Source organism: Salmo trutta, chromosome 18, assembly GCF_901001165.1.
Source record: "Salmo trutta chromosome 18, fSalTru1.1, whole genome shotgun sequence".
Lineage (NCBI taxonomy): Eukaryota > Metazoa > Chordata > Actinopteri > Salmoniformes > Salmonidae > Salmo > Salmo trutta.
Window position 1 is genome coordinate 28,629,615 of NC_042974.1, and position 19,822 is coordinate 28,649,436.

The 19,822-nt window shown below is 44.6% G+C and overlaps 1 protein-coding gene across 1 annotated transcript; it reads right to left on the reverse strand.

Moving 5' to 3' along the window:
• Positions 1 to 3,228: 3,228 nt before the first annotated feature.
• On the reverse strand, positions 3,229 to 18,441 carry LOC115152660 (uncharacterized). The gene is made up of 6 exons (XM_029697408.1): positions 18,118 to 18,441; positions 16,392 to 17,769; positions 16,071 to 16,276; positions 14,061 to 14,183; positions 13,715 to 13,811; positions 3,229 to 3,496 (listed from the first exon to the last, which is right to left on the reverse strand). Exons 1-6 carry the CDS (start codon positions 18,439 to 18,441, stop codon positions 3,312 to 3,314), a joined length of 2,313 nt encoding a protein of 770 aa, XP_029553268.1. The 3' UTR covers positions 3,229 to 3,311.
• Between the last annotated feature and the right edge of the window lie 1,381 nt (positions 18,442 to 19,822).

Consider the following 19,822-nt stretch of genomic DNA (forward strand, 5'->3'; position numbering starts at 1 on the left):
TGAATGTTAATTTCTCTACCATGAGCCATCTACAATGTAGTTTTAGAGAATTTAGCAGAACATCCAACTGGCCTCACAACTGCAGACCACGTGTGTGGCGTCGTTGTGAACAGAGTGCCCCATGGTGGTGGTGGGGTTATGGTATGGGCAGGCTTAAGCTACGGACAACGAACACACCTGCATTTTTTATAGATGGCAATTTGAATGCACATCAACTTAGCAAAAAAAGAAACGTCCTCTCACTGTCAACTGCGTTGATTTTCAGCAAACTTAACATGTGTAAATATCTGCATGAACATAAGATTCAACAACTGAGATATAAACTGAACAAGTTCCACAGACATGTGACTAACAGAAATGGAATAATGTGTCCCTGCACCAGATTTGCCAGTTCTTGCTGTGAGATGTTACCCCACTCTTCCACCAAGGCACCTGCAAGTTCCCAGACATTTCAGGGGGGAATGGCCCTAGCCCTCACCCTCCGATCCAACAGGTCCCAGACGTGCTCAATGGCATTGAGATCCGGGCTCTTCGCTGGCCATGGCAGAACACTGACATTCCTGTCTTGCAGGAAATCACGCACAGAACGAGCAGTATGGCTGGTGGCATTGCCATGCTGGAGGGTCATGTCAGGAGGAGCCTGCAGGAAGGGTACCACATGAGGGAGGAGGATGTCTTTCCTGTAACGCACAGCGTTGAGATTGCCTGCAATGACAACAAGCTCAGTCCTATGACGCTGTAGCACACCACCCCAGACCACGACGGACCCTCTACCTCCAAACCGATCCCTCTCCAGAGTACAGGCCTCGGTGTAACGCTCATTCCTTCAACGGTAAATGCTAATCCGACCATCACCCCTGGTGAGACAGAACCGCGACTCATCAGTGAAAGCACTTTTTGCCAGTCCTGTTTGGTCCAGTGACGGTGGGTTTGTGCCCATAGGTGGCGTTGTTGCCGGTGATGTCTGGTAAGGACCTGCCTTACAACAGGCCTATAAGACCTCAATCCAGCCTCTCTGTCTATTGCGGACAGTCTGAGCACTGATGGAGGGATTGTGCGTTCCTGGTGTAACTTGGGCAGTTGTTGTTGCCGTCCTGTACCTGTCCCGCAGGTGTGATATTCGGATGTACCGATCCTGTACAGGTGTTGTTACACGTGGTCTGCCACTGTGAGGACAATCAGCTGTCCGTCCTGTCTCCCTGTAGCACTGTCTTAGGCGTCTCACAGTACGAACATTGCAATTTATTGCCCTGGCCACATCTGCAGTCCTCATGCCTCCTTGCAGCATGCCTAAGGCAAGTTCACGCAGATGAGCAGGGACCCTGGGCATCTTTCTTTTGGTGTTTTTCAGAGTCAGTAGAAAGGGTGCAGGATGCATTTTTTTGAATATTTTTGTTCTGTACAGGCTTACATTTTTTCCCTCTGTCATTTAGGTTAGTAATGTGGAGTAACTACAATGTTGTTTTCTCATATCACAACCAAAGTCTGTAACTGTTTTAAAATCACCATTGGCCTCATGGTGAAATCCCTGAGCAGTTTCTTTCCTCTCCGGTAACCGAATTAGGAAGGACACCTGTATCTTTGTTGTGACTGGGTGTATTGAGCCTAATTAATAACTTCACCATGCTCAAAGGGAGATTCAGCGTCTACTTTTTTATATTTGTACACTACCAATCGGTGCCCTTTATGAGGCATTGAAAAACATCTGGTCTTTGTGATTGAATCTGTGCTTGAACTGCACTAGTTGATTGAGGGATCTTACAGATAATTGTATGTGTTGGGTACAGAGATGGAGTAGTCAGTCAAAAATAATGTTACCTACTATTATTGAACACAGAATGAGTCCATGCAACTTATGTGATTTGTTAAGCAAATCTTTACTCCTAAACTTATTTAGGCGTGTCATAACAAAGGGGTTGAATACTTATTTCAGCTTTTCTCCCCAATTTTGTGATATCAAATTGGTAGTTACAGTCTTTTCCATCGCTGCAACTCCCATACGGATTCGGGAGAGGCAAAGGTCGAGAGCCATGCGTCCTCCGAAAAACAACCCTGCCAAGCTGCACTGCTTCTTGACACACTGCTCACTTAACCCAGAAGCCAGCCGCACCAATGTGTCAGAGGAAACACCGTACAACTAACTGCCGACCGAAGTCAGTGTGCATGCGCCCGGCCCATCACAAGGAAACGCTAGAGCACAATGGGACAAGGACATCATGGCCAGCAAAACCCTCCCAAACCCGGACAACGCTGGGCCAATTAAACGCCGCTTCATGGGTCTCCCGGTTGCGTCTGGCTGTAACACAACCTAGGATCGAACCCGGGTCTGTAGTGACACCTCAAGCACTTCGATGCAGTGCCTTAGATTGCTGCGCCGCTTGGGAGGCCCTAGCTTTTCATTTTTAATTAATATGTAAACATTTCTGAAAAATTAATTCCACTTTCACATTGTGAGGTATCGTGTGTAGATCAGTGACACAAAATATAAATTTAATCAATTTTCAATTCAGGCTGTAACAACAAAAATGTGGAAAAAGTCAAGGGGTGAGAATTCTTTCTGAAGGCACAGTAAATTTAAAAAGCACTTAACAAAATAATGAATCAAAAGCATGACAACAGTCAGGTGGTCTCTTTCCAACACAACAAGGTCCATTCCACTATTTTTTTAACCAAATGTCTATTTGTGATATAAATTGCATGCTACAGAAGGGTGCAGACACTTTTTTGGCGATTTCACTTGGTTTTGAGAAACTTCGACCACCCGCAATAGACTTCCTCATTGCATGCTCTGCAGTATGGGGGCTACGGAAAGACAAAGACTCCAAAAACACCCAAATACGTTATTTTAGTGATACAGGTCATTAGATGTTGTACACATGAAATTCCAAACTTTATCCGCAACATTATATTATTCCATTTTGGCGCAACTCGATCAGTTTCCCCTACTAGCCTTTGTTAATGTTTTTCCATAGCCCCCATACTGCAGAACAAGCAACGAGGAAGTCTATTGCGAGTGGTCTAAGTTTCTCAAAACATGCCATTGACATAAAAATAAATTGACATTTGGTGAAAAAAAGTGTGAACCAATCCTTTAAGGCATGTCAAAGGGAAGAAGCTCCTCCCCCTCATCAAGCCTGCTCCACCAATCCACACTCATTCTTCATTACTGAAAGACAATAGGAGAAAACTGACTTCTTATGATGATTAAATAATAAAACTGATAACATGTCACTAGAGGGTGCTATAGAGTAAGCATATCCCAATCTCTACATAACCGTAGAAACATACTATCCGTGCCTTGAATGGAGCCTTCACTGAGCTGTCCTCTGGACCGCCATCCTATCCGGGACCCATGCCTGGGTCTCCTCTCTCCCACTGGGCTCCCTGGGCTGGGTCAGTCTGTCCATGGCCGAGATAATAGAGGAGAAGAGGTGCTCTGAGTGGGTCTCCAGCGCCTTGGACTGCCTCTCAATAAGACAGAGGGTCTCTTTCAGAACTGGGGGACATAAGAAGAGGAAGAGAGAGAGGGAGGAGAGACAGGGGAAGAGAGAAGAGAGAGTAGTATAGAGATGAGTATAGAAAACAGAAGAGAAATGGGAAACTGTAGTGGTACATTTCACATTCAACTCACTAAGATTCCTTTTTGTTTGCCTGTGACATGTAACAACTTGGATTAAGAGAAAGAGAAGAAAACAGAGCCCCAAAACTCTTAGTCATGCATGGCCGCATTCTCCTCACACAGCATTTCCTGCTTCTGTCAGAGGAGAGGACTGTGTGTATAGAATTACGCCTGACCACCAGAACAAATCGACAGTATGCCAGTGTTAGATGTTGAACTGAACTATATGGGACCTGAAACAAATAGTCAAGCTCACCACTGTTAGCAGACAAGAAATTCTACCCTTTGATCAAGGTAGCTTTCACACAAACAAGTAAACTCATTTGTCATTTGTAATTTGGAGCCCTTTAAAACACAGGCAGGGCCCACTTCAATAGTCTCAGATGTTGTTGCTGTGTCATGCAATTCATTTTACGCTTCAGTTAGTAAAGGAGCACAAGTGTATTTCAGAATTCACATAGGGAAATAGTGTAGGGTGGTGTGTTGGCCTCATCGTCTTTGTCATGACGTTGGCCTGTGGGTAAGGTTTATGACCCCCCCCATAAATACCTTTCTCCCTTCCCCTCTCTTACTGACCCTACTAAAGGACTGCTGTCCTGTTAAATATAGAGAGTCTGGGAACATCAAACAAATGGGGAAAGGAACCATCTTTTGATAATAAAACCAGTTGGAAATATGCTTGATAACGTAATGAGTATGTATGTCAGTTCATTGTCATCTGAGACATTATGATTGATGACAGGACGACATAAACTGTACCTGAGAAAGTATACACCCTCTAGTTATCAGAGTCACATGGAATTGTTATGCAATTGAAATGTTTGATATTGAAATTGTTTGTTAGGAGATTAAATGTAATTTTAGCTTCCGAATGAGAGAATTGGGTTTTCATAAGGAAAGTGCCCTGCCCGATCAGTGGCCCAACCCTGTGAAGAGACATGGGGTTATAAACGATGAAACACCTCCTTTCCCCCTCTCCACTATATAAGCCTTTGACGAAAAGATAACCAGTATGTTCCAGTACGGGAGGTCTGCAGCCTCTACGTTAGAAGGACAGACACATATCAAGGACAGAACTAAGCCAACCTCGGCGTGAGCTATGGTATGAACTGGTATGAACTTTGAGCTTATTCACTACAGAAGTGATAATTCCTAGCCGTTGAGTTAGCCGCTGCTAACGTGGGCTAGGAAAGGACGGACGACGGATCCAGTCTAACAACCAGACGAAGATACCACCACGTATCCAATTTACCACCATTGACATTCTTCCACTACAGGAAGATCTGTTGGCCAACCCGGCCAGCATCTACGACCAATCTACCGAAGCGCAGCTCAGAGTAAATATTTATTGCATTTTCCTTTTCCAAATGGGCGGTAATTTAGAATGCATAAGATAATGTATTTACGATAGCATAGCTGCTGTTTCTTTGTTCCTAAGTCTTCCCGCCCTTTCATTCAAGCCCAACCCCCTTTCTTTGTGTAACCAGCTTTCATACAGGTTCTGTTCACCAGGGGTGAATTCTGTATGACATCATTGTATTCTGTGTATTTGTAATTCTGTGTGATTAGTTAGGAATTTAGTAAATAAATAATTAAACCAAATTTTACAGTGCCTTCTCCACTGTTAGCCCAGAGTATACTCTGCTTCCTAAGAATTTAACATTGTTCAATGATCCGAAAAGGGTCTGAACAGACATTTATGGCGCCCCCTGAGAGGACTCTAAAACTAAGACGCACGTTGGGTCAATGTGATAATAACATAATGGAGCCCCCGTGCGAGGAATCTAAAATAGGATGGAGCTTTCATTTTGATTCAGCCTATATAAAATTGAAAAGCAGATTACATAATATACCAAGTTGATTATATACATTATGGGAATTGTAGATAGGAATTATTGGTGCGTGTGTGCTCTGGAGAATCGCCTCCGTGTTGTGCTCTGAGGTAGTCAGTGGCGAGCATAAGCTATACAGTTCTGTAGGAGGACTGATAAAGCTATCTGATAAATAGCGCGTTTGGCCAAACGCTGGGCTATTTCTGCCTCGCGCGTTTCAGACGCGTGTTGGCTAGGTCATTATTAATTTCTCGAGCGAGGACAAAGAGCCAGCCGATTGAAATTTAGGAGAGATTAGCTTGACCAGTTTATAAGTATCTCTCTGTCTGTCTCTCGCGTTTCGATGCGAGGAGACCACGGTGCATTTTGTTGTTTACCGCGAGTTCCGGTTAAAACATCGTCAAATATCGCCGAAAAGGGTTTGAACATAATACGTTATAAGTAAAACCTTTCCCTTGCCAAGGGAATCCTATGTGAGCATTTTTCAGGCATCAAGTAGCATTAGCTTGCTTGAGATGCTAAGCTAACAAAAGGGAAAACAGCCATTTTGTTTGTGCCACATTGTAATTCATCCGACTTGCGAAACGAAAGTCCTGCCCTGGGTACTTCCGGTTGATTTCAGTGTGTGCCAGTAGGGACCTCTGAAGAGTCTCCAGTACTGTACTTCAAATAATTAGTCAGGTGACACTCAAGTCGTTACTCATGATATCCAGACGGATATCGATGTCTTATTCAATTGAACTAATAAGTGAAATTGCCAGATTTACATTCTCAAGTGGATCTTTTTAAAAAAAATATCCAAATTGATGAGTTTTCTAAATGAGACATTGTAATCTTTTTTTCCACATTAACCTAGATGAATAAACCTCTCAGGTTAATTAAAGTTTAAATCCCAAATAGCCTATACAGGTTTGATTTATCATTAAAATTGATCAATCAGTAAAATTTGGTTTTTGCAAAACCCATTCAGTAATCCAGTACTGACAGAAGTCCCGCCCCAGCGGGAATCCCAAGGAAGAAGTGTACCATAGGGGGGAGTGTTCCCAACATTTGATCTACTGTTAACACTTATGATATCCAATCACTGGAGATTGTATGGATTATCATCTCATTCAATTTAATAAGTTAAATTGTTGAACATACCTTAATGTTCTTGCAATCAAATGAGACACTTTTAAACTTCCCATATTAACCTGGATGAAGCAATCTCAGGTTAATTCAAGTTTAATACCCAGATAGCCTACCCAGGTATGAGTAATCATTGGCATTGATTAATTCATTCAATTTGCTTTTGCAAATTCATTCACATCCAACTTCCACATTACTGGTACAGTACTGATGGTTCGTCAACATCTATAAATAGATTAAACTTGTCTTTGCAGCTTCCAATGAATTCCAAACCCAAACATTGAAAAAAAAATAGGAAAATCTTTCCTCTAAATTTTTCTAATAATGTGCAAGCTACCAAAGGAGGTGGTCACCACTCCTCCGCTAATTAGTGAACCTCCACCCATAAAAGGATTGATCTCTGACCTCAGCAGCGATACCAACCCTAATTATGCCATTAGAAAAACAACAGCCAAAATTGCGAACACTGTCCAAAATCAACCATCAAACACAGGCTTTGTGACGGTTCTCTCCACTTTAGCACTTATGTATCGCCATCAAAGGTTGGCATCGGTCCAATACCACAGTGCACAGCTGAAGCATGCGCAAGACATGGCTAACATGAGGGCACAGGTGGAGAGAACTGAGCAACTATTGACAAAAGCAGGAAATGAAAACATTCTGCTAGTCGAGGAACTGCGTTTGAAATCGGAACAATTAAAAGTAATTGCAAATACTTATGACGATGAACGAGCACAAACTCTTGAACAAAATCGTCATCTGCAGGAACAACTCGATTTAGCCAAAACTAAATACGATGATGTCCTCGCCAAACTAGATAAATCTGAAGAGTTATCTACAAACAGGAGCGCTCAACTGGACAACATGCATGCTGTTTTGTTGAATGTTACTCAAAATAACACGGTGCTCCTCAAAGCGCTGCAGACCAAAGACGATCAGTTAATGAACACAGTGACAAAGTTGGATGATAAATCAGCAGAACTTATTGAAGTTGCTGACCAAATGAATGATGAGAGAACTCAGGTGATGAGGATGGAAATATTGATTTCTAAGCAAGCAGAGGAAATCTTATCACTGAATCTCTCGCTCCGTACTCGAGACCTCTATCTGCAAACCATGACAGATAAGTTTGAGACCGAAAGGAGGAGGTGTGACACTCACGTGTCCAAAATTGGTACTCTAAGCGCTCAAGTGGACTCTGCAATGCAGCAGAAGACCACCCTTAGGTACCATCTGGAGGAAATGCAGAATGGTCACGCTCTACAGCATGACTACCCATCCAAGCAACCGGAGTCCGGTACTCAAAGGAGTGAAGACGATAGGTTTCAGACATTGCATCCATCATGTGTCCCTCAGTCTTCTCCTCTTGGCCATTCGGCACTGAGTAATATGGAGCCTCTTGGCCAACAAAGCCAAAGCTTGGCTTCTCCTCTTGGCCTTTCGGCCCCAATTTCTCCACAGGATGAAGCCAACCCTCTCCGCCCGCTTGGCGCGGAATACCTTGACAAACTCGTCAAGAATTTCCCCACCTTTGACCCCGTTCCAGGTCAGCCAAACGATACTGAGACGTTCCTAGCTGACATAGAGGACGCGTTGGGTGGCTACCCGAACGCTACGGGTTCTGACAGGGTTTACCTGTTGAAGCGAACGTCGAATAGACACGTGACGAGGTTCATTCGCCTACAATAGCAACACGTGCTAAATGACTACGCTAAACTTGCCACAGCTTTGAAATTAGAATTCAGTGGTTCTGCGACTCGCAAACACGATAGCTCACTGGCTTGAAACGAACACCCACAAGCTTTCTATCATAGGCTTCGTTCAGCTTACTTTGGCCTACTCACGGAAACAGGAATGGAAGAGCTGTTACCATTCAAACAAATGTTCCTGTCGAACATGTATCCCACCTTCATTACCTACTTGGGCCCTGCAGCCCACGTTGGCTTGCCTATCTTACAACTCAGAGAGCTTGCAAGCACAGCTTTTGAGGCATTAAAAGTTCACAACGCTAAGAGCCCTGACCACTCGGTTTTGAAGTTTAACCAGGAGCACTCACTCCAGTTAGAGGGTGCATTATCAGGTATTGGAGCGTCGAGAGATGACGCACAACAACAGTTTCTACCACGAAACCATGATTCCAATAACCTCCACGGTCGAAATAACTGTAAAGTACGTAGCCATCAACATGACTACCGCTACAATCGACCCGTTCGCTACGTTCCTGCACCCAACCCACAAAAAGTGTCAGAGCACAAGGGTAACAAAGGGTTGAAGGACGATCAAAACGTAGACCAATGTTCTCCAGAAGTCCCACTATGGGAAGAACTTAAGCGAGAACAATTTGAGAAAAGGGTAAAAGATAAGTCACAAGGACTAGATGGGGAATTACCGGACACCAGGTCCGCAGGAATTAACACCCATAGCAAGGACGTTAAAGTTCAAATTTCTCCCGCTCTCATTCAAGACCCTATCCAGGGCCCGCTTGATCAAGAAACAAGCCCCCGGGCTCTGTCTATAGACTCTGATACAAAAGTTGTGAAGAAAAAGGTCAAACGCTTCGTTAAAGCCAAGCCCACTCAAAATCGGAAAAGTCAATCTGCTTCCATCTTGAACAGACATGGCACATCACGTCGTGGCGAACGACCACTCCACTTTGTGGGGAATATGTCCACTAACCACGAATCTAAACGGCCATACCTGGAAACAGTCCTGGAGGACTGCTTAGCTTGTCATGCGCTAATTGATTCGGGTGCGACAATATCACTCATCTCTCAAACATTGTTTGATGATCTCAAAAGGGCTTTGAAGCCAACTAAACGTTGGTTAAAAGTGGAACGATGCGACACTACACTTCGAGGGGTCACTCAGACTACCTCGCCTCTCACATTGAGAGTCATGCTGAAACTACACTTCCAGGACGTATCGCTCGTTCACCCTGTGTATGTTACCAGCCTCAAAACTGTAACCCTGCTACTTGGAGCAGACTTGATGGATCGGTTACTCCCATTGATGGATTGGAAAACCAACCAGGTATGGTCACAGGCCACAGTGCCTTCTCCACTGACCACACTGTCTTCCCCTAACGCTAGCTGCAACGCAGTCATTCACGAGGGGTATCTGTCGAAAGCACCCCTTGGGAAAAAGACGTTTAGAAACCTCTTGGTGCAGAATCCGATCCAAGGAGATATTACGATATCTCGACACATTCCATCAGCCAATCTGATTGACCATTCTTTTCATGATTTCGAGCCAGCTGTCTCTGTGAATGAGCAACTTCCCTCCTCCTTGCAGTTGTGCAATACGGTAGTTGAGATGAACTTCTCTTGCTCTTCGGACACTTCCGCAAGCACTGCGGCCGTCTCAGCAAGAAAAACATTGATGCGCAGAGTACACTCTGCTTCCGATGATACACCTTCTGCTTTGTTGGGGACTGTCACCCCTTACAATGACACTAATGGCGTCAGTCCAGCAACTGACCCGATGACTCCCACTGGTGAAACACTTTGCGATATCACAGACCGATATCCTCGTCTCAGTTTGCAGGTACTGAAGAGGTTGCCACACGCGGACGCGGTGGTGACTGACAGACCTCGACAGCCACTGAGGGTGTTGAAGCACAAACACCAGGAGATTTGGTTGAAAGGTTACAGCCATTCTCATAATAACGCGGCCACTGACAACTCGTACATAGGGTCCAACCTTTTCGTTTGCGCCTCGGACACCAACACCACCCGCTGGTGGGGGGGTCCCGAGAAACAAAGGGGGGGAATAGTAGCCCAGACCCATGATGAGCCTCATCGAGGCCGGTGGGGGGGTCGAGACTACAGACAACACCGTACGAGACCGCCAGAGCATAAATCAAATCTAGTTGTAAACTCCCCTATGAGAACAGTGAGGAGCAGACAGGCCCCTAGACGGGGATTATCTTAGAACACATCTAAGATAGTTCTGAGGTGTACCACACTGGTCGTAAAGGAAGTCCAGTGGACTTGTCCACCTCCAAAACAAAAGGCAACAATAATCATTCCTTGCCATGTGTAGGTTCAACTACAATACAACTAGTAATATGCTCCAATCATGTGTTCCGGTAGATAATATTTCAGAATAAATCGGTAGGACAACTGGACCCCTTGAATACCAGTACCAATACCACAGTCAGTCCAGCAACACTCAGTAAGAGGATTAGTAACCTCACAAGTTAAATTGCTATTGATAATAGCGACATAGGAGTCACTCAGAGTGCAACACGGGGAAGGGAATCTCCATTGCACTCTTCCAATGGTTAACACATGCCACTAATAAATAGAACCCTCCGTTCAGGAGAAAAGTTATTAGAAGTCATGAACCATGATCACACCACATACGACTGGTCTAATACTTAGAGTACTTCCGTCGTGAGGTTAGCTCCTCCGTGGATAACATAGCTATGAAATAGACTTCATATCTACCGCCACTACAATAGTGGAAGACACCGTGACTTGTAGAAAACTACTACAGACTCCCTTGACACCAATTCTGACTGACCTCCAGGCATTGACCTGAAAATTACCTGACTACGTCAGACTCATTCTGAACAAGTTGTAATCTGCCAGGATACTTGGTTTTCTTCCCTTGACATGCGCGATTGTGTAAGCATAAACGCACATGCACAACGGAACATCCAATTAGGATTTATGCTAGGATCACTTAAGGGTCCAAGCAAAATACCAGCCTTAGTAAAGTTGAACATTTACTTCTATGCCTTTGACTCTACAGCACTCACCAGTTTTCTAACCAGAAGTCCATAGGTCATCACTGTAGACTGCCCAAAACTAGTGCCTTACAGCTGTAGACTTATCATATAGTTGTCAACTTAGGATAGTACCCTAAGCGCCACCCCGCAAATTAGGAAAGCCCTAGATATGACATTAGACAATGCCATGATAGGGTCATTTTGCCAAGACCATGGACGTAGATAGAATACAGTCCAATTAGATGATTAAGGTGGCATAACTATTTTGTTTTGTTTATGCTTTCATTAATTTTGTTTCATTTTCTTTGGCACATAGAAAGTGATAGAGCCATAAACAACTCCCCCATACAACCATCAGTTAGTGCCACAACGCCGCTCATTTGGGAGGAAATGTAATGATATATTTCATGAGTGTGTGTGCGTTGTTAACCTCTGCCTAAGTTACTGCCCAGATATTCCAGTCTGGACGACCAGACGACGGGTCCGGAACGGCGATCCCAATCCGGACATCCGCTGCCGAGTCATGGAACGGACATCTTCATTTGCAGAGACCCTACCCGGGTCGACCACCAGAGGGGGGACTGCAATAGCAACCACCAACTGGACATCTGCTGCCCAGCCTTGGAGCGGACTTCTTCATTTGCAGATACCCTACCCGGGTCGACCGCCAGATGGGGACCACAACGATGATCCACAACCAGGACAACCCACGTTCATTTTTATGTTGGTTTACAACATGCAGTTTAATCGCAAGATTGAACCCAACATGGGGGGACTGTCATGACGTTGGCCTGTGGGTAAGGTTTATGACCCCCCCATAAATACCTTTCTCCCTTCCCCTCTCTTACTGACCCTACTGAAGGACTGCTGTCCTGTTAAATATAGAGAGTCTGGGAACATCAAACAAATGGGGAAAGGAACCATCTTTTGATAATAAAACCAGTTGGAAATATGCTTGATAATGTAATGAGTATGTATGTCATTTCATTGTTATCTGGGACATTATGATTGATGACAGGACGACATAAACTGTACCTGAGAAAGTATACACCCTCTAGTTATCAGAGTCACATGGAATTGTTATGCAATTGAAATGTTTGATATTGAAATTGTTTGTTAGGAGATTAAATGTAATTTTAGCTTCCGAATGAGAGAATTGGGTTTTCATAAGGAAAGTGCCCTGCCCGATCAGTGGCCCAACCCTGTGAAGAGACATGGGGTTATAAACGATGAAACACCTCCTTTCCCCCTCTCCACTATATAAGCCTTTGACGAAAAGATAACCAGTATGTTCCAGTACGGGAGGTCTGCAGCCCCTACGTTAGAAGGACAGACACATATCAAGGACAGAACTAAGCCAACCTCGGCGTGAGCTATGGTATGAACTGGTATGAACTTTGAGCTTATTCACTACAGAAGTGATACTTCCTAGCCATTGAGTTAGCCGCTGCTAACGTGGGCTAGGAAAGGACGGACGACGGATCCAGTCTAACAACCAGACGAAGATACCACCACGTATCAATTACCACTAGAGACATTCTTCCACTACAGGAAGATCTGTTGGCCAACCCGGCCAGCATCTACGACCAATCTACCGAAGCGCAGCTCAGAGTAAATATTTATTGCATTTTCCTTTTCCAAATGGGCGGTAATTTAGAATGCATAAGATAATGTATTTACGATAGCATAGCTGCTGTTTCTGTGTTCCTAAGTCTTCCCGCCCTTTCATTCAAGCCCAACCCCCTTTCCTTTGTGTAACCAGCCATGATACAGGCTCCGTTCACCAGGGCGTTTTCTGTATGACATCATTTGTATTCTGTGTATTTGTAATTCTGTGTGATTAGTTAGGTATTTAGTAAATAAATAATTAAACCCAATTTTGTATTGCTGATTCAACTTGTTAGCCAGGGTTAGTGAAGATAACCAAGAATTGACAACTTTCATTATGAGACTGAAAATAAGATAAGGGTTAATATTGACTGCTATCGATGTAAAATATTACAAAGTATTTTAAGAGTTTATTCGGAAGATAACAGCTCTATAAACGTTCTTCTGCGGTGCCCCGACTTTCTAGTTAATTACATTTACATGATTAGCTTAATCAGGTAATATTAATTACAGAGAAATAATTTTATAAATTAGCATGTCATATCACTTAATCCGGCATAGCCAAAGACACGACATCTTCTTCCGGTAAAACACTTCCACACCCTTTACTAAGAAGAAGAAGTCTGGTCTGACAGGCTGATCCGCTTGAGTTGAGAGCAGGATCATTCCTGTTTGAAGGCAGCCTAATTTCTAAACCTGTCCTAATTATCAGGTGGTGGGTGACACCTGAGATACAGTAGGTATCAATTAAATAGCTGCAGGCAAAGAGTAACTTGTCAGTGATGGAAGGTTCACCGGGAGAAGTGGAGGTCAAACAACCCAGGAGAAGCTCTCCAGTTTGCAGAACAGAGGTGGTCAGCGGCTGGTGGGCGTTTACTTCTCTCTGAAACCTCTGTGGAGGGAGAAAGGGAGGGGGGAGGAAAGAGAGATGGGGTGAAGAAGACAAAGGGAAAAACAGAGGGAGTGGGGAGAAAGAGGCATATAGAAATATTAAGAGAGAGAGAGAAGGGGGCAGAGTGGGTTGATTAATCAATTTCCCCAAGCTATAAAGCTGAGAAGACGCGTAGTGTACACCCAAATAATTAAATATAGAATTGATTTATATGATAATTTAAAGTGTCTGTGTATGTGCACCAATGACCTTATAATTCGCCAGGGATGACTTGACACTCTTGATGTCCACAGTGGGCGGCTCCAACACCTCCATCCTCTCCACCACCGTGTACAGCCATTGGATGAGCTCCTCCAGGTTAGAACAGAAGGTCTGATGGGTAAACAGGTCGTAAGTCGCAGAATTAATATCAAATTGCCCCACAACAGCTTGTTTGTGGATTTGAATATAGTAATATTTAAAGGTGCTACACATAGGATTTGTGTTGTTGTTGAATTTGTGCATTGTAATTTCAGAAAATGATCATAATATATCTGTAGTAATAGTGGAATGGTAGTGTTTCACAGTATTACTTACCCGCCAGTGTCACGTCCTGACCATAGAAAGCTTTTATTTTCTATGGTAGAGTAGGTCAGGGCGTGACAGGGGGTTTTGTCTAGTTTATTTATTTCTATGTTGGTTCTAGTTTCTTTTTTCTATGTTGGGGGTTTTGTCTAGTTTATGTATTTCTATGTTGGTTCTAGTTTCTTTTTTCTATGTTGGGTTTTGTCTAGTTTATGTATTTCTATGTTGTTCTAGTTTCTTTTTTCTATGTTGGGGTTTTTGTATGATTCCCAATTAGAGGCAGCTGGTTATCGTTGTCTCTAATTGGGGATCATATTTAAGTTGTTGTTTTTCCCACTAGGTTGTGTGGGAGATTATTTTGAGGTAGTGTATGTTGCACCTCTTTGTCACGGTTTGTGATTTTGTTTAGTAGTTTATTTGGATGTCTTGCATAGTTTCACAGTTTAAATAAAATGTGGAACGATACACATGCTGCGCCTTGGTCTCCATCATACGACAAACGTGACAGCCAGTGTTGTGATTGGCTGTGATATTCGCCAATTGATTTCTCCCGCCGGAGCGGCAGCTGTTCTGACTTTGTGGCTGTGTTTCAATGTGTTTTAGTTTCTGTGAGAGAACAAGTACTGAATAGTGTAGGGAATCATTGTATCATCTAAATCGCTGAGAAATATATTTCCAGCCACAAAAAAAATTGTTTTTACGGCTGTTTGAAGCTGGTGAACTAAAACCGAAAGTAAGAATATTTTTTCGTATTGAAAAGATGTTTCACAGCGATTTAGATGGTACAATGACTCCCTACGCTATTCAGTGCTAGTTTTCTCACATAAACTGAAATTGATCGAACAGTATAGAATTTTTGCAAATATCACAGCCAATCACAGTAATACTGTGAAACACCATCATTCAGCTATTAGCGCCAGATACACTGAGTGTACAAAACATTAGGAACACCTGCTCTTTCCATGACATAGACTGACCAGGTGAATCCAGGTGAAAGCTATGATCCTTTATTGATGTCACCTATTAAATCCACTTAAATCAGTGTAGATGAAGGGGAGAGGACAGGTTAAAGAAGGATTTGTAAGCCTTGAGACAATTGAGACATGGATTGTGTATGTGTACCATTCAGAGGGTGAATGATCAAGACGAAAGATTTAAGTGCCTTTGAACGGGGTATGGTAGTAGGTGCCAGGCACACCGGTTTGTGTCAAGAATTGCAACGCTGCTGGGTTTTTCATGCTCAACAGTTTCCCGTGTGTATCAAGAACGGTCCACCACACAAAGGAAATCCAGCCAACTGTGGAACGCTTTCGATACCTTGTAGAGTCCATGCCCCGACAAATTGAGGCTGTTCTGAGAGCAAAAAGGAGATGCCACTCAATATTAAGGTGTTCCTAATGTTTTATACACTCAATCTATTATGGAAATGTTCTGAAATGACAAAATTGGCAATGAAAAAATGTATATATATATCCTGTGTGTAGCACCTTTAAGAGAGATGTACCTATGTACTGCACATGTATTATGCAATATACCATTATCAACACCTTGCACTGATTGTGTAATGTGTATTGTATCTCATTGTGCCGTGTATCATATTGCATTACGCGGCATTGTATTGCTGGAAGTGGCATATGCTTGTTATTATATTCCACAAAATACAGTGATCATCTTACAGTAGCTCTCTGTCCGAACCTGGATGTGCTGCATGAGGGACTCCCTTTGCTCCTGCTCCCCCTGGCTCCCCGTCTGGAACTCAGGCAGGGTTAGTCCACTCAGCTGGTCCACCATGCCTGCCGCCTCCCTCAGACTGGCCCTTCTCACTCCCCTGCCTACTACCCCAGCCTCCATCCTAAAACCAGAGCCTCTGGCTGCCTGGAAGGACTCCCAACAATGGATCGCTTCAGAGGCGGAAAGTATTTGAAGTCAAACACGTGCTAAATTAAAAACTATTACAAATACTATAAAATACCATAAAATAATAGAGCCTACTAAAATGCTGCCACCAACACATACCTTTATTGAAGTATTGAAGTGCTTCAGAAATGGACACTTTTTCTTTCTCCTTCTGATCCTTCCTTTCTTCCTCCTTATTCTGCTCCTGTTCTTCTCTCTCCTCCTCTGCCTCCTGTTTCTCTGCCATGGTCATGCAGGACTGGACGGAGGTGTTCCCCCTCTCCAGGGAGTCCCAATTGGCTGTGACAGACTGGCTGAGTTGGGCCGTCACCTCCCTGACCTGCTGGGACAAACCCTGGAGCTCCTCCAACTGCTCCGGGAGAGGCCAGAACTCCTCGTCCCAATCCCACTCTCCGAGGTACCCTGGCCGGGGAAGGATACTGGTTGTGCGGATGAACGTGGTGGAAGAGGAGGAGGAGCTGCCATGTTGGCGGTAGTGACCTCCCCCGCTATGATGTGAATGGTTCAGACCACCACCACTTCCACTATAGTCCAGACTCTCTACTGATAGACCAATAGGGTCCGCAGAGAAGAAGGGGCTAGTGGAGAGGCGACCATCAGAGGACTTGGAGTGTGAGAACCCACGCAGCTCAGATGACCTCTGACCTATACCCAGCATTCCCATCTCCCTGGCCCTACTAGTGCCCACCCCTGCCATGACACTTAGGGAAAAGTCCAAAGCTGATAGGCTGATGGAGCTGCAGAGGCGGTCCAGTTCTACCCCCGAATCCAGGAGGCCTGGGTCTGTCTGGATGAGAGACCCACCCCCGAGCTCTGAGGTATCCCATCCATCCACCACCCTACCTGGCCTGAGGGGGTAGGTGTAGTCCAGGAGGGTCTGATACTCCTTATCAGGGTCCCAGCTTGAAGAGTGTCGGTCTGGGGAGTGGGGCAGGGAGCTGGAAATGATACAGGGCCAGCAGTTGGCCTGGTGGGGGGACATGGTGTGGAGCGCAGGGTTGGAGCGACCCTTGGAGTCGCCCACTGAAGGGCCTACGTTTAGATACGTTTCCCCTCCCCCTTCACGTGATTGATAAACTTCACCTGCATCCATTCTCAGCTCTGTCCATCTCTGTCTGGAGGGGCGCAAATGGGGGATGTAGGAAGGCGAGAGGGAGGATAGCAGAGTGGAGGTCCACTTGGGTCTGAGTGGAGTAGAGAAGCTATGGACCTCCAGGGGTCGGCTGGAGAGGCTGTGTCGGCCGGGCCTGCTGCCCAGGTATAATGACCTGAAGGTGGGTTCTTCGTGTGACAGCCTGGTCCTGAGGTCTGACACCCCCAGGGAGGTGTTGAGGTCCTCTTTGGAAGCTGAGCAGGGTGAGATGTCAGCCTGAGAGGGGTTGAGGTTGTCTGGGGAATCCTGTTCAGCCCGTCTGAGCTGGAAGTCAAACACTCTGTGATGGTCTGCTTCATTACTGCTACCTTCCCACTGTCGCTCCTATGGTGAGGGATAGAGTAGGAGTAGGTACAGCTAACATACACTGTAGAATTCATTGTTATTATTTGTATAGTAGAAGTAGAATTACTTCTAACCCCCCCTTTAAAATATTTAGATGCACTATTGTAAAGTGGTTGTTCTACTGGATATTATAGGTGAATGCACCAATTTGTAAGTCGCTCTGGATAAGAGCGTCTGCTAAATGACTTAAATGTAAATGTAAATGTAATTAGTTTCAAAGCAAAATAAATCACGTCATCTAAATTTAACGTGTTCTTTCTACTTCTCAGAAGTCATACAATTGTAGCAGTCAATGCATGTTACAAAGCATATACGCTCCCATCTCACGTTTTCTGGGTGCTCCTGTAGGTATGATTTCTTTAGGATGGAGGTCTGCTGCTCTGTGGTGGTGACCACCGGTGCCCTTATAGAGTACTGCCTCCTGTCACTCATATAACCGGAGGTGGGTGCCATGGTAGCATTGTTCCTGGAACCACCGCTGTCCTCTTTCCTCCTCTCCTCGTCTTTGTCTTTGGAATGTTGGGTTGTTGTTCTGCATGTCCCACTCCTCTGGATAAACTCTGGAATCCGGGTCTTCTGTCGCCCACTGCAGCCCCTGGACTCCATCGGAGAGACGTATGCTGGGAAGGCCCTGTCAACTCCCAGCTCCATGGTTACAAGGAAAGGCCCAGAGACGCTCATGTGTCCAAGGCAACCGCTGAATTTGACAGCAAACAAATTTACATTTCAGTCTGTGAACAGTTGTTGCGATGTAAAACAAAGACTGGTTGCATAGTCAGGGTTGGCAGCACAGATACGTATGAGGGCGCTTATTGGGTCCATGTGAGTGGAATGATATCATATGTTTCCTCCTGCCTGCCTGACTCGCCTCACTGAGCTCATTAAGTCTGCATGCTCAGGCTTGCCTTGCCAGTGTTCACTGGACCAGGAGAAAGAACACTGCCCTTTGTCCACTTCTGCAGTGTACCTGCAGTAACGTAGCTACAACCAGACAGACCAACCATATAAACACACAAACATTTAGCATCCATCCAACTAGAGCCGCCTGACAGGTCATGCTGATATGGCAATGTAAACCACCATATTAGGGTAACGTGCGGTAACAAGTGGTTTATTTGTAGTAAGGCTCCTCTAATGGTATATACACTAAAAGACCAAAAGTATGTGAACACCTGCTCGTCGAACATCTCATTCCAAAATAATGGGCATTAATATGGAGTTGGTCCCCCCTTTGCTGTTATATCAGTCTCCACGTTTCTGGGAAGGCTTTCCACTAGATGTTGGAACATTGCTGCATGGACTTGCTTCCATTCAGCCACAAAATAATTAGTGAGGTTGGGCACTGATGTTGGGCGATTAGGCCTGGCTCGCAGTCGGCGTTCCAATTCATCCCACTGATCGCGACAAACCATTTCTGAATGGACCTCGCTTTGTGCAAGGGGGCATTGTCATGCTGGAACAGGACAGGCCTTCCCCAAACTGTTGCCCACAAAGTTTGAAGCACAGAATCGTCTAGAATGTCATTGTATGATAAAAGTTTTAAGATTTCCCTTCACTGGAACTAAGGGGCCTATCCTGAACCATGAAAAACTGCCCCAGACCATTATTCCTTCTTCACCAAACTTTACAGTTGGCTCTATGCATTCGAGCAGGTAGTGTTCTCCTGGCACCCGCCAAACCCAGATTCGTCTGTCGGACTGCCATTCTTTGATGAACTGACTTGTTGGAAAAGTGGCATCCTATGACAGTGCCTCGTTGAAAGTCACTGAGCTCTTCAGTAAGGCCATTCTACTGGCAATGTTTGTCTATGGAGATTGTTTGGCTGTGTGCTCGATTTTATAAACCTGCCAGTAACGGGTGTGGCTGAAATAACCAAATCCGCTCATTTGAATGGGTGTTCACCTGTGATAAATTCAATTGATTGGGCATGATATGGAAAGGCACACACCTGTCTATATAAGGTCCCACAGTTTACAGTGCATATCAGAGCAAAAACCAAGCCATGATTGTGTTGAGGCACAGATATTTTTCA

Bases quoted from the DNA above. Each gene is read 5' to 3' on its own strand.
- LOC115152660 (XM_029697408.1), bottom strand. From the start codon at position 18,441: ATGGAGCTGGGAGTTGACAGGGCCTTCCCAGCATACGTCTCTCCGATG. The intron at 17,770-18,117 runs GTGAGATGGGAG...CCCTCACCATAG, and splicing joins TACAGGAGCACCCAGAAAAC to GAGCGACAGTGGGAAGGTAG. The intron at 3,497-13,714 runs GTGAACCTTCCA...TATGTCCCCCAG, and splicing joins TTTGACCTCCACTTCTCCCG to TTCTGAAAGAGACCCTCTGT.